Genomic DNA, 24,965 nt, shown 5'->3' with positions numbered 1-24,965 from the left:
CATAACCTATCATCGAGTTCCCTTTCTCTCTGTCTTTGTTTGTGTATGTCTCCACTGTACGAAGGTAACAGGCTCCTCCTCCCTCCGATCCATCTAAATCATCACAGGCTTTAGCCCAAATCCCTGGCTTTCTCAATCACATGACTGATGTTTGCAGCTGGACATTTGACATGTATTTGTTTTGATTATTTCGCAACACATTTGAAGGACATTCCCTCTCTCTTTATTGTCCATTAAAGTGATGCAGATTGCTTTAAATCAGTTGCAGTGGAATCCTGTCAGCTCATATGCGAGTGTTTGCACACTGTGTTCAGCACTTAACAGGTGCTCATTGTTGACCTGTCACCTCCACCCCGGCCAGATATGTGATGTCGTGTTGTCTCTTTGCTCCTGCAGTACACAGTGAGGATGTGGGCTCCACCAGGCTGTACTTTGTGAATGCCTCCCTGCAGCGGGTAACCTACTCCAGCTCGGTGGGGGTGTCCCTGCCCTGTCCAGCAGTGGGCACCCCCAGTGTCATACTGCGCTGGTACCTGGCCACCGGCGATGACATCTACGACGTGCCCCACATCCGCCAGGTCCACGCCAACGGCACCCTGCAACTGTACCCCTTCTCGCCCTCAGCCTACAACAGCTACATCCACGACAACGACTACTTCTGCACTGCCGAAAACCAAGCCGGCAAGATCCGCAGCCCCAACATCCACATCAAAGCTGGTGAGTTGGAACCGCAGTCAGGAAGGGGGAATTGGCCTGAGAGTAAAGCAAGCACGACAGACAGATTTGAACGATTGAGATGAAACAAGGGGTGTTCTGGATCAAAAGGCCAAAGTTAGACACAGCATGATGAGGAAGGGAGCAAAAAGGAACAGTTTTGAAAGCATAAAGTAGAGCAGATGCGATTGGCAGCTGCAAAAAGCCCTACCCACACACAGAACCACCTGCCCTAAAATAGCCCATCTCGACCTGAACACAGATTGACCTAGAACACAGTCCACAGAGAGAACATCTGCATCACATTCTACACCAGGCCTCGGCCTTCGCTCACACCTATTGGACTGAGCTGTTGAGGTACCACTGCACTTTATGCCGACATAACCCCTTCGGCTGCATCTACAGCATGGCACCATCTGGAAAGATGAAATCCAAAACACAACCCCTGCGGTACTTAGAGTTAAGTAGCAACTCCAATGTGATTTTTAGATGAACCAGAAAAGACGAGGAGGAAAAAGTGTAACAATGGGTTATATCAGATGACCAGATCATCCTCATTGACAGCCATACACTTCTTAAAAAGTCAGTGCAATTAAAGGCATCAGGAACTTAAGAGCCACTTGTCTATGTTTCAACAAATGTTTTATTTAAAGCTCAGCAAGGGGAGAAAAGTAATTCATCACCTGGTGAAAAGCAGAGACCCGTTAACCATGTTTTACAGCTACGTATGCTAACCTAAAACAGGGATTTAATATGAATATATATCATTGTTTAATATATATACAGGACTGTCTCAGAAAATTAGAATATTGTGATGAAGTTCTTTATTTTCTGTAATGCAATTAAAAAAACAAAAATGTCATGCATTCTGGATTCATTACAAATCAACTGAAATATTGCAAGCCTTTTATTCTGATTTATTGCTGATTATGGCTTACAGCTTAAGAAAACTCAAATATCCTATCTCTAAATATTAGAATATCATGAAAAAGTATACTAGTAGGGTATTAAACAAATCACTTGAATTGTCTAATTAACTCGAAACACCTGCAAGGGTTTCCTGAGCCTTGACAAACACTCAGCTGTTATAAATCTTTTTTTTTACTTGGTCTGAGGAAATATTAAAATTTTATGAGATAGGATTTTAGAGTTTTCTTAAGCTGTAAGCCATAATCAGCAATATTTAAAAAAATAAAAGGCTTGCAATATTTCAGTTGATTTGTAATGAATCCAGAATGCATGACATTTTTGTTTTTTTAATTGCATTACAGAAAATAAAGAACTTTATCACAATATTCTAATTTTCTGAGACAGTCCTGTATATCAATATAATTTGATTGTACATAATACAAATATCTCATGTCTATTGTTGGACATTTTGACCAAAAGCTGCCTCTGTTGCCAACATATTCTCGTTTCTGTCCTCCTTCTCCTCCCTGCTTCCTCGTTCTTCAAACTGTCCTCTTGTGCCAGACTAAATATAGCCACAGCACACTTCTTTAATTATCTCTCATTAACAAACCTAATTGGTGCTTTCCATTGATTGGACCGTGTGAGGCGGCTTTAATAAGCCAGACCTCGGTTAAAGTAAAATAGTACGTCTGGGGGGTTTGGGTTTATGCAGTTCTCTAACTAGCTGAGATATTTTACCAAACAGTTCCATCAAACCTCAGCCGGAACAAAGCTACAGCTGGATGTCAGTTACACTGCATCTATTGTCCCCTCCTCGGCGTCATTCGTTCGAGCCAGTCGGTCCCTCCCCCTTCCCCCCTGCCGTCAACATCTGTTTTCATATTCTGCCTCCCAACACCGACCTGAACTAATACTCATATTCGTTCTAATACTAATACTAGCGCCAAGTTGAGGATTTGAGCCAGGGCCCTGAGCTGCGTGCCAGCCGGTTGCTGCCTTCATTCCCACATGACCTCAAAGCCTGGCCTCGGGAGACGAGGGATTAGCATGAACCAAACATGCTGCAGCCAGCGGCCTCTGTCGGGCCAGCTCTGGTGCACAGGTTACGGTCAGACGGGATGCGGGCGCTTTGTCTTGAGGTTCAGTCTCGTGACCGTCGTGTTGCACTTCACCTGCCATCCAACAATAATGACAGGCGTCTCATTTGACTGGCTTTAACTACTTTACGACTACCCAGCAATTTTATAAACTAATTCCGTGATGGTTTATATCACATTATTTCAGAGGGATTTAACTGATGCGTTTTTTATTCCATTCATCTGATTCAAGAAGATGCAAATTTCCGTGCACTTTTTCCGCGTTTGGCTCTTGCGGCAGGAATGTATGCGCGCTGTCCTCGTGTCTGTTACCAGGGAAGGGATTCCGAACCAGTTTCTTAGCAACCTTAGGATACGTCCTAGCTTTCGTGTGATTTTGCTAATGAGTCCCTGCTTATTCACCAGAGTGTAACATATTGCATGAACCTGCATAAACTAAAGCAATAACCCTTCAGTTTACATTAAATGTGCAGCTAACGTGTTTGCGTGCTCATGGAGTTCGGTGCAAAAGCAGAAGATTGGCGCGTCGTGATAATGTCACGCTGAAGCGAGAAAACAATCCCCGTGATTATCCTGCTTAATGGCAGCTCGCAGCAGTGATGGTGAAAGGGGGAGGCTCAAGAGCAGGCTAGTAATTTCCCATGTATAAATGTCGCGTTCTGTGTTAATTGATGAAAGGTTGTTTTTCTCTGGCGCGTTAATGTGTTGCTTTGGATGATGTCGACGCAAGTAGATTATTGTTTGTGTCTGGGAACAAAGAGGCTCACATTGTGGCGATGTCGCTGTCATGTTCGTCCATTGTCATAACATCTCCTTGGTTGATGATAGAAGGTAATAATTGCCGATAATATGTATAATTTATAATAAGTCTTGTGTTTAAAAAACAAATCCTGAAAATAGCATTTACGCCATCATGGGTTCACCTCACCTCAACAATTCAATGGGAGGATATAAAACTGCCTTTATGAATCATGAGATGTCAGCTGTCTCAATGTGATTTGTGTGTTTTTGTAGTTTTCAGGGAGCCCTACACTGTGCGGGTGGCGGACCAGCGCTCAATGCGGAGCAACGTAGCTGTGTTCAAGTGCCTCATCCCGGCTGCCGTGCAGGAGTACGTCAGCGTCGTGTCCTGGGAGAAAGACACGGTGTCCATCGTACCAGGTAGGACATCACATGAGTGAATCTGAATTATCCTGGGGTGGGCAGGTTTATTCACTTCACAGGATTTAAGAATATCTTTATCTTTCGATTGTGTGTGTGTGTGTGTGTAGGTGTGTGTGTGTGTGTGTGTGTGTGGACGAGTGCTGTGCTATATGTTTGACCGAACTCTTAACTCGTGTCTTCTGTCTGCTCACTGTTCTGGATCACTGATCTGGTCCTCCTCCTCCTCCTCCTCCTCCTCCTCCTCCCTCCCTCTCCTTCGCCTTCCTCCTCTTTTCACAGACCTTTCCTTCTCTGCTATTGCTGCTTTTACATCTCATCACATACACATTTCACCCTAATGTTAGATCCTGCCTTTAATTGGGATTGACGTGGCATTAGACAGACTCTCTCCCGAGTCACATGACTTTTCCACAGTTTCTCCTCTTCAGATCTATTCCTGTCCTCTCCCAGCTTGTCTTCCCACCATGTCCTTGAAGAACACGGCCACAATTAGAGACATGGGCTGTCAATAGGACTGTGCCCCCACATTCATCTTCATTAACCTCATTTGTGTGTGCGAGAGAGTGGGAGAAATGTAGTGTTCAGTCATTTTGTCTGTTTGTGAATATGGTGTGAGTCTTTTATTGGGTGACAATACATTGTGTGTAATGTATGATTTATTTGTTATGAATTTAAAATGCTTGCAATAACAATGTAGGAGAGGGACGAGAGGTAGAGGAGATAAATGAACCAAAGGAAAGGAAGCAAGGAGGGTAGTAGGGCAAGAACGGCCTCAGGTCCTGGCAGATGGTGTTTTATATTATATGTACGCAAAACACACAGACACTGTGTCACACATACACATGCACCCCGGTTTCAGGAGATTATTTGTCAGGATTTCAGTGTATTTCTTTTACTTCTTTTTCAGTTTCCATGTACAGTATTTTAGTGTTTTACTGTACTTTGTAATACATTTTGGTCTTTAGTAACCAAACAGAAAACGGCGACATAAAGTTACAAAAATGACTTTTATATATTCAAATGTATTACATAATTTGTGTCTTTCTGCCCCAGTATTATTCAATGCTGCTGCTTTGATTTTAATTTTGACTGCTAACACTCTCAAAATTCAGTCATTTTCTTTTTTACTTTAAGTGCATAATATGCACATATTGTACACGCGCGCGCACACACACACACACACACACACACAAAACCTGCCTTGCTCTTGTCTAAACGTTTCTGTCTGATTATTGAATGAGATTTTACAATAACATTCTCCATTCACATTTCACTCTTTACATTAAGAGTTCCCCTCATGTTTGAGTCACCGTGACAAACATGACATCCTCTTTTTCCTAAACATGAATTCAGCTGATCTGGCTCGGATGTGCCAGTCGTCTGTGTGTGTATTTGTGTTGTTCGTATGGGGTGTAGCTGCGCGTACCGTCATGAGGCTGCTGTGGGTAATTAGGGGTATATAGGTCAGCTGATGAGCAGTGAGTGTGACGATCAGATGTTGAACATGATGAGCTGCTCACTGAACTTTAATTTCCCGACGACAGTGGCACACACAAACACAACAAGCGCTCGCAACGCGGCCGTGTTCAACCTTGACCCCGTCCTCCTCGCTAATCAACGCAGTGACCTCTTCATCCTTACAGCCAATCAACGGCGTCACTTATCCACAAAATAACCTCTAAAACACGACGCGTCTGCAGAGCAGTTCATGATCTGAATATTGTAAGTGCGCTCTCACATTGATGCACAACAACTCGGCAAACACGCACACATACACATACAGGGAATATCAATTTAGAGTTGACGCATGTGGTTATATAAACATTCCAATGAGAAACATTATTGATGCTGATATCCAACACCACAGTTAACCCTCTTTTTGGGTTACTTTAAGATCATCAGTCAAACTCAGCAAAGGATTCTCTCGACAGGTCTAATGAAGATGTGAAAATTAAAATTGATTTTGTGACAGAGAGCTTTCTGCATGTGAGTGTGTGGGTGGTGACCTGTCTGGCCTGTCACTCTTTCTTTGCCTGAGAAACAGCGGGAGCAGTTGCAATTGATTTCGAGTGAGTAAATCCATATATGTTATGGTCGTGTACACAGGCTCCTGTCTTTTTTCATCAAAAGCTTACATTCTACCATTTTGCATACATGCTTGTTCCTGTCCCTGGGCCTATCCCAGCATGCACTGCGCAGAAGGCAGGGAAACAACCGAGACTTTTCAACGACCGATGGGACAGCAAAGAGAGATAAACAAACAATCAACTGACTTGCATGTCTTCCCGGTTAGCTGTCTCTCTGTGGTAACACACACTGTATTATAAACTATGTTGCCTGGTACTGTGTGGATAAAGAGGGACATTGTCTGCTGTAATCCACTGCAAACAGCAAATCAAAGCGTCAACCGTCACCAAACTTTCTGTGAATTTCTAAAACAATACTCCGGTGGGCTGTGATTGGCTGGTTGCATCGTTGCAACACAAAAGAAAGAAATATATATTGGAGGTGATGCATTCAAGTCACCTACCTTTCGAGCCACATCAGATCTGATGCTAACTCTCACCACGGCTCCTTCCTGTGTGTCTCTCCCACGCCATCTGAATACAAAGTAACATGACTAAAGTGACTCGACCACCCTCTGTCCTTTTTCGATTTAAAAAGTGCATTTTAATTAATCTACTTCATCTTTACTTACCTATGCCGTTGCACTGAGAAATCACGAAGCGGAGAGCCTGATCGGCAGTGCGATCACATCCCAGTCCGAAGGTTGAGTTGACGACATAACACAACGCAGCCATGCCCTCCGAACCTCAACAGGTTCCATTTTGTACAACACACATGTTACCCATCTGGAGCTGTGCGAGCATGTGCGTAGGTGTGTGTGTGTGTGTGTGTGTGTGTGTGTATGTCCCCCCTTGCCTGCCCCACTTTTCTGTCCAGCCAGGACAGTGATGGGGTTTAAGAGGGGATGGTGTAGGCACACTGACCTATTTCCCTCTCACTTCCCCATCCCATGCCATCCCTGTAGTTAAGCTGTGTGTGTGTGTGTGTGTGTGTGTGTGTGTGTGTGTGTGTGTGTGTGTGTGTGCGTGTGTGGGTGTCTGTGCATGTGTGTGACCCTCTGAGACAATGGAGGCCTGCTAGCCTGAGCAGTGATCTGAAGGAGGAGAGCTGGAACGGCGACAGAGAGATGAAGGGTTTATGGACGGGAATAAAAACAACAGTGGGACACAGGGAGGGTTCAGCTTGCAGATCGAGGACGTCAGTCCAACCAGCAGAAAGCTAATGAGTGGCTCCGATGAATAGGGACCGGACCAGCAGATGGCTGTGGCCACATGGTGGTCCACAGAAGATGCCTAACCATGCTCCATCTAATCCACCTGCCACACAGTTTGGCCTTGTTTATGTATTTGCGCAGTAATTTGATTGACATGCCTGTAAAACCTAGAGCTGAGAAGCAGTGGCAGAAGGGCAACATTTCAATTTATGGATGAGATTAATCAAAACAGATGAGAAAACTCTTCTTTCACACATCAACACTTCACACACTTATCCTTACTATTCTATTGACTATTTTTCCCCACCATGTTCTACTCCCTCAATGTTGAATTGTACAAGATGCTGATGTGTTTTGCATTCATATAGATCATTGACAGACTTCCTCAGTCTCGTGAAACCCCTGTGGTGTTGAAAGTAAGGTGGATTTAACCTGTGTTTAACCTGTCGGTGTGTAAACGCTGAGTTATCAGGCCTTTAATTTGAACTTGGACCCTAATGGGTGTCACCGGGTGGTGAGGTCACTTACAGGCTACATTACCGATCAATCCTCTGCCTCTGGGGTCCCTGCTGGAAGTCAATCGGCTCAACAGAGACACAACCAAATACACACACACACACACAAACCCCCCCCCCCCCCCCACACACACACACGGGTTAATTGTAAACACCTGGAAAAATACACTGAGTTTAACAATTTAAAGAAAGAAAGATTTAAAGAAAGTTACGACGAAGCTAAACTGATTTTTATAAATTCTGATGAATTTAGTGGTTTTCCATCTCTGCGCTTTTGCCTCGACGACTATATTTAGGTTTGCAACCAGCGATTATTTCGATCAGCAGTGATTGATCTGCTGGTTAAGCCCGTTAGAATTTCCCACAGCGGTAAAAAAGAGGTCATCAAATTCTAGATTTTTCCAGCTGACTCTCCTAAAACTTAAATATATTTAGTTTACAGAGGTAGAAACGGAGATATAAAACAGAGAAAGAGACTGATGTATACATTTAAATGTTGGTTTGAAATCGCAACCATGAATAGTTTACAGCACATCAAGGTTTAGTCAAAAGTAGTAGTCAAAAGTAGTCTATTACATGGGTTATAAGGGGTTTGGACCATATAAATATATCAACTGATGATTGGGCCTTTGCTTATACAGTGTATGTGCCTGTTTGTATATTTAAATATTAATATGAAATATATTTAAGCAATAAGGTACGAGAGGCAGTACTGTATCGTCAATAATGTCCGCTTGTTAGGCCCAAACTTTGTTTTGCCGTGTTTCTGACGTCTACGGGTTTTTGCAGCGACAACAAAAACGTTGTTTGCGGAGGTGAAAACGCTTCATCAAACACCAGCACCGACTCAACGCTCAGACGTAACTACTCGTCCCCTAGTGGTCACCCGTTGCATTGCACACAGTGCCACAGAATTCACCCCGCAGTATTTCATTCATATCTTCTCTGGTTCTGGTCTTCAGGTCGAGTTACTGGTTTCTCTTGGCACCAGTTGGTTAATTTCCCACTTCGTTTGGCTGACGTTTTTTTCCCCGTTGTGCAACATTTCATAGGTCTCAGTTTCTTTCTTCTCTCTGGTAGCATGACGTCCACCTGAAGGATCCTCTTCCGCTAACCGCTCATCAGAAGTCATTCCCTCCAAAATATCAAAGTTCACACGAAACATGTTGTAACTGTCAAGCTCGAACTAACTAACGGCCGCGCAACATCTTCCTTTTGTTATTTTGAGATCGCACTGATATGAAGGAAGCTGTAGGAAATTATGGCTGAATAAAGTACACCTCGTGACTCACTCTCAACCAATCAGAATACTTGATTTCATCTACCCATATTATAATCTATAGGGTGTATTCACGTGACGTCAGAATCTCAATCGCGCCATCTTGGGGTCCCACTTATTAAATGTCAGAAGAAGTTGACCTGGCTATCGTGTCCGCTGTTTGATTATGCGAGAGCCCAGCAACCTCATGTCCTTCTGCATTACCAAAGAAAGATTTCAGCGGTTGGAATTGAATATTTGCAACGCTTTTTTACCTGATTTTACTCGCTCAACACTTTGTGGTTAATTCGCTAGTTACCCCTAGTTACCAGCACATAGCCCGGTCACATTCCTGTAAAACAGTTTTCATTTCCGCTATCGCCCATGGGACATTAACAACTATTTCTGCGTTATACTTGTTGTGGAAATACCACAAATGTCGGAACATCAAGCGCCCCCACGTGTCTGGGTTCATATATGATCCGTAGTCGCACAGCTCCGCCTCCAGGACGAGTGTCTGGATGAAGCCGCTTCCAGCTCCTTCAGGACCAGCAGTGACTGTTTGGCTGGCCGTGCTGATGCTGTTCCCATGGAGTCAGTGTTTTATTTTACCTTGAAATGAATCACAGAGTAAAGGCAGACATCGCCCGACGGAGTTGCCATGTTCATGGCTTCCTCCCAAGTTTCCATCCACAGTTCCTTTTGCGCAAGTGAAACATTGATTTTTGCTCGGCGAAAAAAGCAAAAAGAGATTATTGACGAGTGTGTCAATGGAAACGTGCCCACAACCCGATGTATCAACAGAAACACATGAGAACAGTCCTAACGCTCATACGCCGAGTGAAGCCGAAGTAGATGCATGACAAGTTGAAGTAATAGCCTCTTGTTGAGCTGATAAACCCATATTCTGAATCATTAGTCCCACATCCAACAATGAGGCACAGTACCATAATCACAAGGCACACCGCTTTGAACTGAAATCGTGTCTCCTTCAGGATATAATGGTCATTTCTCAGGGAAGAGCAGCATACAAACAAGCAAAACAATGCCGTGGTGGGACCCCAACATGGCCGCCAGAGTTTGTTGTGGTCATGTGAGTGAATACGCTCTATATTGAAGTGACCTTGAAAAGTGCAAATTATTATATATATATATATTAATATTCACACCTGCACATACTGTCGATTGTCCTTTTGTACAGGTTAATTAAACAGTTAGTGTCATAAGGCTTTGCACAGGTGCAGTGAGGAGAGAGGTGACAAAGGCAGAGGGACCTCATGGAGAGCGGCGGTGTGTTAGGACACGATGTCTGTTTGTAAATCTGTGCTTCTGCACTCAGAGCAGGAATACATTAATAGATACACTCGTCTGGGACACAGCCGACTCTTGTAAACACCGGTCTGACACACACACCTACACACACACACACACACACACACTCACTTCTGCAAAGTACAAATGTGCAAACCTGCCCCCTACACACACACACACACACACACACACACACACCTCACACATGCACACGCACACACCTCTAAAGTAACACAATAAAGCCATTTTCTTGTTTATGCATGAAGCTGCCTGAATATGGAGCGCTCATTAAACATTAACTCGGGGCACATTAAGGCTGCGCGGCGCTTTGCTGAGTGACGGCTGTCCTGTTGTTGTGCTCGGGCTTCCTGCAGGCACCAGGACGTGGCGTGACAGAGGACAGCGAGCACGTGGCGTCCCCAGGGCTCATTGAACACAACCACATCGACTGTTGCCCTCTGTCACCCCCACCCTCCAGTCTCACACCATCCCTCCCTCCCCCCCCCCCCTCCTCTCCTGTCCCACATGGCACACAGCATGGCCATGGGGGTTAGTGGGGGACGTTAAGGACCAGAGCGTGCAGCTGATGGTGCCACTATTGTCTACATACACACACATGCAAACAGATGGTGGTAACACCCAAACCTAATGATGAGCAGCTTTTTGCACAATCATCTGTTTCAGAAATGACAGAACAACATGGTGTTCATTTTTTTTATCTCTCAAATCCAGTTTCCAATGCAAACACAATCTTTCAGTGCACTTGTTCTGCAGATTGTTCACCACTGCTTCTTCTTATTCTTTCACTTTATTTGCCCCACTGTGCTGAGAGCAACTGGGAGCTGGGCAGGAACAGATGGGGTGCTGGCAGCCATCTTTTACTCAGTTAGGTTGAGTAGGCACGTGGGTGGGTGTGTGAATTAGCACAAACGCGCGCGTGTGTGTGTGTGTGTGTGTGCGCGTGTGTCGTCTGTGTGTGAAAGGGGTACAATAAGCATAATTATCTCTGCTTGAGAGACCCGGTTTGTGGGGGTGAGGGAGGTAGTTGGGGGCGGAGGGGTGGGGGTGGGGGGCTGGCATAGAGAGGCGGAGTTCAACAATGGCTCAACCACAGGCTTTGTGTGCGCAGAGCAGAGGGCTGACAAGTGTCGGCTATTATTGACTATTTACACACTACTACACACGCCCGCTCCCGGACACAGAAACGTATGCACTCGAACGCTGCTGCCGTCGCTCTCCCGTGCCTTTTTTCTCTTTGTGTCGTGCACACACACACACACACACACACACACATGCAGCATGAGCATGTTTACAGTGCATCAGTGTATCAGTGTCAATCAGTGTAAGAGGGAGAGATGGGGAAGCCCCTGCAAGCACATCACTCTGACAGAAATCTGGCCACTATCTCACTCTTCAAGCCAGGCGGTGTGAGAATATATCAACTGAGAGAGAGAGGGAGAGAGTGCATGTGTTCGGGAAGTCTGGTCTGGATTCACACTTTTGTAATCATGTGGCTTAATTAAAAGATCATTACAGTTTGTTAAAAGAAACTGGGGTCTTGTTTTCTGCTTAAGTTTCTATTCTATCTGCATTTTCTGCCATTGTTTCTATTGGTTATGATGATGTCATGAAGTATGAACATATTGCTCCAACAAATTCCGATGGGACGAACCTGCTAAAATATTACTGAGTTGTAATACACCAGGGAAAATAAGTATGATTCGTTGGATTAGCTTTAACTTGCATGGAGCTTTGCCTTGTTTTTTCTTTTTTTAGGTGGCACTTTTATATTTTTGAGGAAAAATACTATAAAAAATCAATTTAACATCAACAATTTAAAATGTGAGCGTATAAAGTTCTCACACGGGATAGAGAGCACACGCACTGACGCATGACAAATGGTTATCAAAGTCACATGATCATTCAGGTCTTGCTCTTGAGTAATCACCACATTCCCATCACTGGGATTGTAATTGTCACTATTTTAGCTGATTATTTAACTAAATAATTTCTATTTACTGTCTCCGTGAATGATAGTTGTTAATCTGCACCGCTAACCACATCCAGAGGAACGCACGAAGGCTTGTGTCGAGGTTTAGAGTAAAAGTGTTGGAGGGATTATGTGGCCTGGATTGGGTTAAGAAATAGGATTTTAGTAAAGAGGTTTTATCACTTTCCTCGTGCTTTCTTGTACTCTTTTGTTTAGGCTAGAGAAAGAGGGATTAGTGTGAGGAGATTACAGCAGGCTCTACTAAGAAATTGCATTTAAAGAAAATGTTTCTTTACTCAGCAGCTCGTAGCAGTGGCAACAAGTTTTGTTCAGATTATTCTCCCTCAGTCGTCCTCTCAGTATGTCATTACACTTCTTAGCTTGTTGGTTTTAAATTTGGTTTCATACATTTCCATCCAGAGATTATTACTACTAGTCTTAAGTATAAAGTTTATAAATGTATAATGTATATGAGAAAATGTAAGAAAATGCCATTGTCAGATTTTCTTAAATAAACCAAAAATAGATCAACTCACCATTGTGCTTTAGTCAGGTTCTCTTTTGGCATAAATTATTAGATTTCACACTTAAGTGACCCTGATGGAGTGATTTAAAAATAAAAAAAAATAAAAAAAATCTCTGAATGCAGCCGGGTGTCTGGCGGCCATGAGGAGACATGATCAGGGATCAAAAGTGATCCCTGGTGGTCATCCAAGTGCTATGTTCCAACATGACCTCTCAATCAGACCTATTGATCTGCCCCACCATTAGCTGTCCAAATACACATAAAGTCCAGATCAACACAGCGGGCCTTGATTGACAGCAGGGGGGGTGGGGGAGCTGCGTATATCTGAAATGCTGCTTTGGGTTAATGTGATAGAAAAGTCTGAGGAAAAAAGTTTTGCGATGTTCCTCGCCTGTTGTTCTTTGGGTAAGTACGTACAAAGTAAATAGCTTGTGTAAGCAAGTCAATAATTCAACATGGTTACAGCATGGGAATTGTTTGCGCTCTATGTTTCTCTCTCCAGTGAAACTCTGTTTCGACTTCAGTCCACAATTCAGCGTGTTGTATATAAAACTGTCATAATACAGCAAACAGTCACTGTACTTTCTTTGGGGATGAATAATATAAAACACTTGGGTCAGTCTGATGGTGAAGTGGGGTCTTCTCTCTCTCCAGAACGAAGAACCAAACACTGACTCTCAGTTGTGTCATTTGAGTTTTTGCGTCAGCCACCGTATTTCTCAGGTTTATTGTGCCGACTCTATGTTTTGGGACACTGATTAAGCTGGAATTTTTTCATTTTTTTATTAACGTATCCTGTTTGTCAGATTTAAACTGGAAGCCCATTTACCAAAGGACACTTTTGTGGTACTTTACTTTAGTATTTTATTTTTCTGCATCTTTACACTTGACTTTTGTATTTCTCCCTCCGCTGCTTTTATTTGACAGCTGTAGTTACCAGTTACTTTGCCAATTCAGAATAAGTTATGATAATTTTTTATGAAATACATTATTATAGGTTAAACTACCCAACTCTACATAGTGGTTAAAATCATCTCCCTCTGTAGTTACACGCATTAAATGCTGCTTATATGAACTTTTACTTGTAATAGAGTAGGTTTACACTGTAAAGAATCTGAGTACTCTTTCTACTGCTGTACTTCAACCACTGGATGTTTGTTCTTGTTCAGAACCAGTAACCAGTGTGTGTGAAACACTCCAAACACTGATTATAACTCAAAGGTGCAACACAATCTTGCACACCGCGTTCCACTAGCAGGTTACGGCCAATTCATACTTCACGCTTCGGTCTGTGTGATGACCCGATGTGGACGTCAGCATGCAGCCCAAAATGTGTGACTGTGCGGACTGTAAGTACAGCAAGCGTGCCAATTACGAATGCTCAGTCAGATATGCAGCTGCTAGAGTTTGTTTTTCTCTCATGGCAGATTTTGTCGGAGTAACTGCTGATTTCACATCTTCATGCGGCCATTGAGTTTGATCCCAGGTAAGCCAGAGCATTAAACGGCGATGGGCTGGGGGATCGATCAGAAAAGCTGTCAAACCGTTGGTCATTATTTACTGAGAGTGTCCTTTACTTTGCTTTTGTTGTGTAAAGAATTCATGGATTTTCTTTTGTTATTGAAACTAAAAATAATACTTAAAATAAAAATAAATAATATATATATATATTTATGTGTGTGTGTGTGTAGCAGTAGATCTCTCTCTCTCTCTCTCTCTCCATGCTGGCCAGTGACACTCCTCTGCCACCAGCACTCTAATAGGGAGGGACCAGGCCGCTCACTCAGTCCCACTAATGCAGCTCACTGCCCCAGGCCATGGGCTAAGCTGGAGTACATCGCACATGCACACACATACACACACACACACACACACAAACACAAACACACACATGATGGCAGACGCACACCGTGTGTCCAACTCTTTCTCGTACCCACTGCTAAATCAAAACAAGGTGGAGGAGTCGGGTGTTTGCCTCAGTGACATTTTTGTCTATAGTTACTTTGATATAGTTACGTAGTGTTAAAGGCTCAGTGCACCGCGATAAACAGTTCAATTCCAGTTAATGGGATATCCAGTGGAAGGGTCGGTATTTTGACCACAGTACACTTCTGTATGTGCGGTGCATCGGGATGTGTGTGTGTTTGTGTGTGTGTGTGTGTGTGTATATGTGGTTTCTCTTCCTGGGACTCTCATTATCACTGCTGTCCCAGATGTCACCAAGCACATGAAACACACGTCATGAATAATGGAGTCCTATTTCTACATCTCTCCCCATTTCTCTCCTATCCGCCCACCCTCTTCCCCTACATCCTTCGTTTCCTCTGATGCTTCTACTGATGCTTAATCTCCTCAGCGCTCCGTCTATCTGAGATGGTCCATTTAGCTTTATGCAGCATCGTCGGCCTGTCTGGTTACGATGGGTTTATGGGGGGGAACGTGGCGTCTCCGCAGCATTGCGTTGAGTTATATCCACGCAAACGACATCTTTTGCATATGATCAGTTTTATGTCTGTCCTCGCCTGGCCATTCAGCCTCTCGATAGGCCGCATCCTCCCCTCCCCCAGTGTTTACTGTTTAAAGTCACACAGGGCAAATTGGGACAGAGCAGTCAAGTGAAGCAGAAGAGACGTGGTCCCATCACAGTGGAAACTGAACTCTGTCTGTCTGCTCTTCCTCATCCCCCTTTTCTCTCCTCAACCTCCACCTTTGTCCGTGCCTCACCTCTGTCCCCTCAACTTTCTAGCGCCCTCTCCACCCAGGGTGAGTCGTTGCACAGCACAACACAGTGGCAAGGGGCAGGGCAGGGAGGACATGATTGAAAGATGAGGTAAGCAGTCAGAATTGGTTCGGAAAGAGGACAGCAGTTAGGATTAGACACTGAAGCGTGGCTTTTTAATGAAAACACGACAGCGCTGCGGCTCCTTCTACGTCTTGCAGCTCTTCCCCCTTCCGAAAAATGAACGAGCAACAGAGAAGAGGCGGGAGGACAGAAAGAGAATTGAATGCTGAGGATTCAGATATTGCTCATGCAGCGTTGGTCTTAACTGGCAGCGTGACTCGTGCTCCGTCTGAACAGTTTGGTCGTGTTACAAAGTCTCTTTTATGGAGGAGATGCAGCGGGGTGGGCTCCCATTGCACAATTAGTTGTTACACATCAGTTGTGCCAATAAAACCTGCTTTGAATGTGAATTGAAAGGAGTTAAGAGGGCGCCATTCATAGATGTTAAGTAAGTGTGCAGCAGAATAAAAGCCAGGAAAGTGTATATATTTAATTGGCTGACACCTGCTTCTACTTGGGCTTTTTAATGTACACAGCAGAGAGAGAGGAGAGAGCAAAGGGAGGGTGGAGTGGACTCTCGCTTTGAATACAAATGCAACACCCCTTTTTTGCATAAAGGTTTGAAAGGAAGGGAGAACACAGACATGGACTGTTATCTCCTCCACAGTTTACCCTCCATCTTTCCTATTGCTTTTCTCCCCTACTGTCTTTTCTTCCTTTCTCCCCTCATTGCTCTCTAAATCAAGTCATTCCGTCCAACAGGGCTGATTTTCTGCTTTAACACATTCCTCCGCTGGAAAACTGGACCACTGCCATTCACCGACTCCACTGTGCTAATTTTATAACGTAGTTTATTATTTTTCCTTCCAGCCGGGAAATATCTGTTGTCCTATTTTAAGACCGTTAGGTGTTTTCGGTGTGCGTTTGTGCCTGGCATGTCTGCATTTGTGAGCACCAAGCACGTTCCAGCACCGCAGAGAATATCTCAGGAATATACTGCGTTTTTTGTTCTCTCCTATTCTCTCCGTGACAGTCACAAGTCTTTGATCCGGTCCTCCTCCCCTCTCTCTTCTCTCCTTCTTTTAAATTCTTCTCTGCCACATGCCGCTGAGAGTAAGGGCATGAGGTAGAGACAAAATGAGATTTTTCGAACATCAAAGTCAGATTGTGGCCAACTTTTTCTATCATGACGTTCACCTAACTTAAATTTGACATCTATGTGCCATGTGTGTTCATTTGTGTTTGTGTGTATCAAAGTTGAGGGGATATTTGGATCTCAAACCAGACATTTACCTTTGGTATTAACAAGTGGGCTCAAAATGTGGACAGTTCACTGCTATGTCATAAACTACGGAGTTAAAATATGTATGTTTTCATCAATGAAGTTATATCTCCAAAGCATATTTCAGTAAACTTGTTTTGTTTTCCAATGGTTTATGGCAATTCTGGGAGCAATCTGGTGTTAAATGTCGACATGGACTAGCGGAGCTGGGGATCGGACCTCCGATCCTCTGATTGAAGGATGACCCTGCTCTACCACAGTGGCTGTTTTATAATTATAAAGATTATTCAGATTATAATTATTTATATTAATACATTTGAGGAAGGAAATGACCACATCTTAATTTTATATATATATTTATTTATTTATTTTATATATATTATGTGTATTGTCTCTTGCTATCGCCTCATGTAGCGTTGTGAAGCGTAACCGTAAAGGTAACCGTTGGAATGAGTTTATTTATTTATTATTTCCTTCTGATCTTCACACTTTCCACCACATCTCTTTAATGGATGAACACGCTGTGCTGCAGGCATCTATCTGAGGATTTGTACTGTTGTTGTTGTTGTGGAGGAGTGAAGCCTCTGACCCTCCGCTGCTTTGGTACATTTTCTCCTTGTGCTAGCTTGTAGTCATCATAATGAGCAGTGAAAATACGCTAACCTTCATTTAACTGGGAGAGCCCTTCAAGGCAAGGAACCCCTGCCTTTGACCGTCAACAGTGTTGAGTAAGATGGAGACTCCAGGGATCAGATTGTAGTGATCTGCCAGAAGGAAAACAGGGATGTGAGTTCGATACCTCATTAGCCTTTTCCAAACTGATTAGATATGGGGTCCATACTGGGAACTCCCACAGGAACAGCAGTGGTTTTACTCAGAGCTGTGAGTGCTGCGCGATCCTTCGTTAAATTCTTATTTATTTCTGGGTTTTTGTGTATGCTTTGTGCACAGGAAAAGCTGTATTCTGGACAGGTTAGCGTCATACGATAATTGGGGCTAAGAGAGGAAAAAGGTTGTCTCCTAAAATAGAATAGTCCAGAATAGACAGTGTGGACATTTGCATGTTGGTCAGGATCACTTCCAAGAGCTAAATGAGTTTTCTGTTTAGGGTTGAGAAGTCCAACTAAGTTTCCAAACTGCACAAATAACTACTAATGAACAAATCCCACATATTGTTTAACTACTTTCTGTGGCTAGGTGAGTCCTGAGGATTTAAAAGCTAAATAATTCTTTGTTATTATTCTTAATTCAAGCACACAACTTCAGACTCAACTCCCTTTCTAAATCCAGATTGACAGTCAGATTGATAACGGAAAAAAAGAATTATGTGAATGGTTTCGGAAAATGTCTCTGATTGGATACAAACCCCACCAGCATCTGAAATGCTATATTTAGAAACAAGCTACTGATGCTATTCTTTCCCCATTAGTTTCAATGACTTCTACAAACTCACTATTACGATGTGTTGCAGTTACACGACAGTCTCTGTTTCGTCCTTGATGATTGCAAAAAACTGGTCGTGCTTTAATAATTGCTGAAAGTAAACCGAAATTGTAACAGGATGGCAGTGAGAAGACCCTAGCAACAGGGAGAGGATGAAGAAAGCGTGAGAGTGGGAGGGAGGGGGAAAGATGCAGAACATCAATAAATAATGGCCCCACTGAGGAGGTGGAAATATGGGCCTCGTTATCTTTGCGCCGACGCCTTCATTTGCATGTGAGAAAATGAGGCTGCTACTAACTCACACACACACACACAGACACACACACACAGTGCACTCGCACACAAATCTTGGACCCACACAGGCGACAGTACGCATCCTATTTATAGACTCTCTCATGCTTTTATTTTTCCTATTCTCTCTCGCACATTTGTACCTCCATTGTTTTCCCTCTTCCTTCCTCCTCTTTGGTATTTGTCACAGCAGCAGGTCTGGCCTGCTGTGTGACTGCGAGGCCACGGGCATTTTGTTAGATGAAATAAAAGAAACCCTTTCTTACACGAGAGATTTACTAAGGAGATATTGTATGATTTATTAGCTACATTACAAGTACAAGTATAGCATACAGTTGCTGCCCTTATACTGCCACTGAGAAATCTCAAGAGCATTTGGATTTTTCTCATTTACTTTAACCTCTATAAAAATGTTAATTATGGGATGGGAAATAATTTCGCTTCTTTTGAGAAATGAGAAAACATCACAATTTCTCAAATGTATAATTCAAATATTGTATTTACTTGTTTTTGAAATTTTTGTCAAAATGTAAAAGATGATATTCGTTATGCTGTACTTCTAACATTTATTACATACTTTTTCTGATTCAGCATCCAGTTAAGATTACAATAGTTCTCCTTTGGACCACATCCTCATCAGGACAATAATGCACAATTTATTCCATGAATGCGTCTCATTGAGACTGACCGAACAACAATGGCAATGTTGACATCCTCGAGGCGACAGGGCTTCTTTTAAGAAGCTTCCTTATGGGTGAAATAACTCTTAAAGAGCCTTTTATATTCTAAAAGTACTTACTCCCTTCTACATGGTTCCTTTGCAGATTTTTTTGAGGATCCATGAGTACTTCTATTTACTACCCCTCATGGTCATTTGGATTTATTAATTCTTTAAAAACGTTTCCAACTATTAAAACATCTAAAACAGCTTAAGGTCAGTTACAGTTAAATGGCCTGTCATGAAGAAACATGTGAAGTACCACGTGTGATGACACAGTTCATCAGCCGTTTCCTCTGTTGCTGACTGTAACAGGAAGACGTCCCAACAGGTCTTTCTTCTATGTGTGATTCATATTCCGAGATGCTTAGTGTATATGCATGAGTTGAAGTGGGGGCCAAATTACAGATTTGTGTAACAATGCTCAGTACTTAATAAAATGGTCATACTCCAAGAGAGGGACTGAATAAAATTATCATATGAATGTGGCTCAATTGGAAAAATAAATAAAATACAACACTAACAATGTTCCACTCAGAGGGCCTGCATGCATGCATGTCTGCATTTGTTTCTGCAGCTGAGTGTGTGTGTGTGTTTGTGTGTTTTTGTTCAGGTCTATATATATATACTGTATGTGTGTGTGTGTCTGTGTGCGTATAATGCACATTGGCTCAGTTTCCCGTTATCTAGTCAAGTCAGCATGAATAAAAGCTGAGGGAGCACAGTGATTTAGTAATTAATATTTTACTCTGTCTGCCACTCTGCTTAGAGACTGAGAAGGAAAAGGGTGAGTGAGACGATTAGGGTTCCCACAAAGAGAAGGAGAGAGTCGACTAAAGATAGACTGATACTATACAAGCTACTTGGATAATAAGGGGAATAATGTGATGTGCTGTTTAATCAGTGTTGTTTCAGAGGGATGAATTATGTCTGCACCTGAAGACAGAAAGTCTGGCTTTGACAGATCCAGCTGACTCTCTTTCTCCCCTTGCCTATGTCATAGTGTTGTGACAGGCGAGTCGTCGGTGTTGTGGGAGTAGCCGTCTTAAAGTGCTCATTATCCTGTAAGGCTTCATTCTGGGGGGCAAACAAAGGCTGCTGGGAAATTGCAGGCTATGCCTCCCTCTCGGGTCATGCGGTATATTCCATGCAAACACATGCACAGCCCATAACTGCTACCTTCGGTGTTCCTGCTCAACCCTTCCGCAAGACCCCGACAAACACAGAGCTTGTAGGTAAAATATGGATGCTGATAAACACACAGCTGCACCTGAACGCAGCCGATCCAGCTGCCGGCCTGTAGCTCAGATGCTAAAAGACAAAATTATGTTGGCGAACTTCACCGAACCTTATTGTAACCATTTTGAAATATGTCAGACTTACGGCAAGCTGTGAGACAATCGCTGTTCCGATATGTGATGTGTTGAAGTAGTACGGATAATTCATGTGCCTCTGGTTTCCCACTCTTCCTCCAATCAGTGGGCGCAGCATGTACACTTTGGGTTATTTACCGCACTTCTTTGAGGAGCACAACATGCCACGAAAGACAAGAGGCAGCTCTCATCACATAGTTGCACACTTGATCTTTGGCCTTCCACTTTTTTTTTCCCCGACACTTGAAAGGAAGATCATTTAGATGGTTTGGAGATGATGGTGCAGTTTTACATGATGTGTGGGAGGGCAGTTAATGTGTCTCTCCTCTGTCTATGGGTGGTGTAAGTGACCGCTGCGTGTCCTCCAGGCCTTGAAAGAGTGCCAGGTTTTTCGGGAAGCTACATTTTCAGGCAGATAGTGCCAACTGCTCAGGCAGCTGTTTGTTCTTTGCCCAATATGGTTTTGCAATGAGCACAATGCATTTGTACCAGAGCGATCATCTTGGTGCAGGCTTTTTACTGCGTGTTTCTGTCTGTCAGCAGTTTTCTTTGGGGAAATTAATGGAAGTCTTTACCGGATGTGTCTTCCTCAGGTAACAGGTTCTCCCTGACCTCCTTCGGGGCTCTTTACATCTCTGATGTTCAGAAGGAGGATGCCCTCTCCACATACCGGTGCATCACCAAACATAAGTACAGCGGCGAGACGCGCCAAAGCAACGGAGCCAGGCTCTCTGTGATGGGTGAGCCCGCTTGGTGTCGTCAGTTTAGTCATGTGAGTCAGATATTCTCTCGTTCTCTTGACCAAGAAACTAACCCATTCCTGCCCTCCAGACCCCAACGAGTCCTCGCCCACCATCCTGGACAGTTTTCAAGCAGGGGAGGTGAACGCAGGCCAGAGTATCGAGCTCCCCTGCACGGCGGGAGGGTACCCGAGCCCCACCGTGCGTTGGCTGAAAGATGGTCGCCCGCTGCCCTCGGATGCCCGCTGGACACGGCGTTTGACGGGGCTGACCATCAGTGACCTGAGGCAGGAGGACAGCGGCAGCTACGCATGTGAAGTCACCAACAGTTTTGGCTCTAAGGACGTGTCTGGACAGCTTCACGTTATAGGTACACACACACACACACACACACACACACAACTTACTCTACAACCTGACAGATTCCTGCGCTGTCCTCTCCGTGATTCAGCTCGGCAGATGGACACATTCAGAAACTCCTATTCTTTTGGTTTGAGGCACCCATATAAGTTGCACTTAGAGTGTGTCTGTGACGAACACGTGTGTGTGAGCTGCATGATGCCCCGTCATATCAGGTCTCAGAGAGAGAGACAGGGCGGTAGTTCCCGGAGACTGTATCCGTAACACAGCTGCCAGCACCATTCACCATCAGCGAGGAGGGCGACACAGACGGAGATTATTACGATGGGTCACAGAAGGGATCATCAGACATCCAGACCGTGCTGGAATGACATTATCTACGACGTGATAAGATAATTAGAGAGGCGGAGATAAATGTACATTGTGTAAACTATATAAAGAAACAAAGAGCGGGAGAAGGCGCAACAGAGGGAGAGAATAGAGAGGAGGTAGGCTTTGCCAGTGGGCACATCATGGCAGCACACTCTGTGAGTCTGACAGGGAGGGGGGGTTAGGGGGAGGCACAGTGATGCCCCCCAGCACACACCACCAGCTGCCTTATTGCTCACTGACATTTGCACACACACACACACACACACACACACTCGCACAAAAGTGGACAGAGATGTGAAGAGATATCTCTAGCTGCTTTTTTAATGAGGTCGTCGGACTGATTGAGTCACCACCGTTGATTGTGCTGTCTCTCTTTCTTGCTGCCTCGATGAATTTAAATGCCTTCCGTATGTATAAACGAATCTAAATAGATAAATTGGTATCAATTGACAATACAACATACTTTTAAAGGATTTAGACTGTGTTTATAAATCAATTGATAAATGATCAATGTTTTGCAAAGGAGTAATAATCTAATATAATGTGTGAATGCAGGAGCAGAGTATAATTCAAATTATTACAAATCTGGCAGCACAGAAAGTATTTGGATGATTACTGGTTGTAAAGCCTTTTTACTTGAGTTATTTACCACCAATTAATTAACAGAAAATGAATACTCTGATTAGAATTCATTCCACAGTGGTACCACAACACTCTATAATATTTCAATTTACGAATTCTTTGGATTTTAAAATGTGGTAGTACAATATGTGAAATAAAAAGGAGGTACGCTGTACAGCATAAGTATTTCAAATATATATTTAGTTTATTTGGCAGCTGAACGAATTGTTTTTCACTGAAACAGAAACACAGAAAATGCATCAATCAAAACAAAGAAAAGATTTTCTTCTCGAGGTTTTATCGGGAAACATTAGTTCTAACGAACAACATGTGTCCTTCTCTCAGATTCACTACGAGTGACCTTGTCCCCTAAGAATCTGAAAACGGGCATCAGCAGCACACTGTTCTTCACATGCACTGTGGAGGGCACTCCAGAATACACCATCAACTGGTACCGCAACACAGAGCCCATCGTCCCCGACAAGCACATCTCCATCCAGGGACAGCACAACGACACCTTGCAGATCACTGCAGCACAGAAGTTCCACTCCGGGGCCTACCAGTGCTTCGCCTCCCGAAAGGGCCACACTGCTCAGGACTTTTCCATTATTCTGCTCGAGGGTATGTGGACAGGGAACTCAACAAGTGCACATCCTGTATACACACAGCAAGCATTTTATTGCAGCATCGCAACAGAAAAGTGAGGAAACCATGCTCTTTATATTTAAAGCTTGTGCTTTAACAATTTACTTTTATTCTTCATCTGACTACCTGTGCATGACGTTTTTGCTGTTGCAAATGTCATTGATAGATACATAAATAGAGACATGCACAGATATAAAGTTGTTAAACATGCTGCTCAGAACTCCTCACCACTCTGTCTTTATGTCCTTCTTTCCTCTCTCCTCGAAGACGGTACTCCTCGTATTGTGTCTTCCTTCAGCGAGCGGGTGGTGAACCCCGGCGAGCCGTTCTCCCTCATGTGTGGGGCCAAAGGAGCCCCGCCCCCCTCCATGACCTGGACCCTGGACGACGAGCCCGTGGTGAGAGACTCCACCTACAAGACCGGCCAGTACACCCTGTCCAACGGCCTGATCGTGTCGCACGTCAACGTCAGCAGCCCGCTCATTCGAGAGGGGGGAGTGTATCGTTGCGTCGCACGCAACTCGGCCGGTAGCGCCGAGTACCAAGCGCGCATAAACGTAAGAGGTGCCTGTCTGCTTTTCAATATAAATGCACTCTACACCTGACTATACAAACACACAAGGGCTCGTGAGAGGCATAAATCACACACACAGTTACTATCTCCTCTCTGCTCCTCTACTCTTGTCTTCTCTAATCTCCTCTCCTCTTATCTAGTCTAATCTTATTCTATCTATCTATCTATCTATCTGAGGGTACTTTAGAAAAAACACATAATCACTAAAGTATTAATATACACATATATTGAATTAGATTAAAATCCACAAATATTCTCAATCAGATTTTAGTAAAGGGAGCATAACTAACCTCCCTCTCCACCTGTCAACTTGCCCCAATCACTCTATCCCTCAACCTTTATCTCTTCACCTCCTCTCGTCTCCGTGGCTGCTCCCTTACTCTGCCGCGACCTCCCTCACCTCATCTGCCCCTCTCCCCGACCTCTTTGTCTTTCTTTCTGTCTGCCTCCTCCCTCCATCCCCTCCCTCTCTTCCCTGTGTCTCCAGGTCCACCCCGAATCAGACCCATGCGGGACACCACCGCAGTGGCGGGCAGGAACACCTACATAACGTGCCGTGTGATTGGCTACCCGTATTACTCCATCAAGTGGCTGAAGGACGGCATGCAGCTGCCTGATAATCATCGTCAAGTGGTCTTCGAGAACGGCACCCTGAGGCTGACGGACGTGCAGAAGGGCGCAGACGAGGGCACATACTTGTGTAGCGTTCTGATCCAGCCCCAGGTGTCCATCAACCAGACTGTGCATGTCGCTGTGAAAGGTAAGCGTGAAGAGAAGAATGGATTCAAAGGAATAAAACTGCACATGGGCAATGTTTAAGGTCAACAACATCCAGATAGAGTGCCCCACCAGTGACTACTGGATTGGCATGTGCTGAGGCGTCACCCTACTTTCCCAAAAGACATGTTCCTCCTTGCTGTGGGCATTCCTTTGAGCACATCACTGCATCTAGAATTTTAAATGTCATTGAAAACAGTTGTGCGAAAGCAATCTGTCC

The 24,965-nt window shown here is 43.9% G+C and overlaps 1 protein-coding gene across 3 annotated transcripts in view; it reads left to right on the top strand.

Moving 5' to 3' along the window:
- Nucleotides 1-24,965, top strand: part of LOC130191953 (cell adhesion molecule DSCAML1-like) — a 55,332-nt gene that overhangs the window by 10,532 nt on the left and 19,835 nt on the right. Inside the window, exons 2-8 of one of the 3 annotated variants that reach the window (XM_056411725.1) lie at nt 397-717; nt 3,738-3,884; nt 21,250-21,396; nt 21,488-21,766; nt 23,095-23,370; nt 23,662-23,958; nt 24,456-24,728. In XM_056411725.1, coding sequence (XP_056267700.1) covers nt 397-717; nt 3,738-3,884; nt 21,250-21,396; nt 21,488-21,766; nt 23,095-23,370; nt 23,662-23,958; nt 24,456-24,728 — 1,740 coding nt within the window. Of the gene's footprint in view, nt 1-396; nt 718-3,737; nt 3,885-14,194; nt 14,254-21,249; nt 21,397-21,487; nt 21,767-23,094; nt 23,371-23,661; nt 23,959-24,455; nt 24,729-24,965 lie in introns of those variants that run through there. The other 2 variants (XM_056411727.1, XM_056411726.1) reach the window with 2 other exon arrangements.

Source organism: Pseudoliparis swirei, chromosome 3 (genome assembly GCF_029220125.1).
Source record: "Pseudoliparis swirei isolate HS2019 ecotype Mariana Trench chromosome 3, NWPU_hadal_v1, whole genome shotgun sequence".
NCBI lineage: Eukaryota > Metazoa > Chordata > Actinopteri > Perciformes > Liparidae > Pseudoliparis > Pseudoliparis swirei.
The sequence above is the reverse complement of the archived record's forward strand: the minus strand, read 5'-3'. Positions and strand labels throughout refer to the sequence as shown.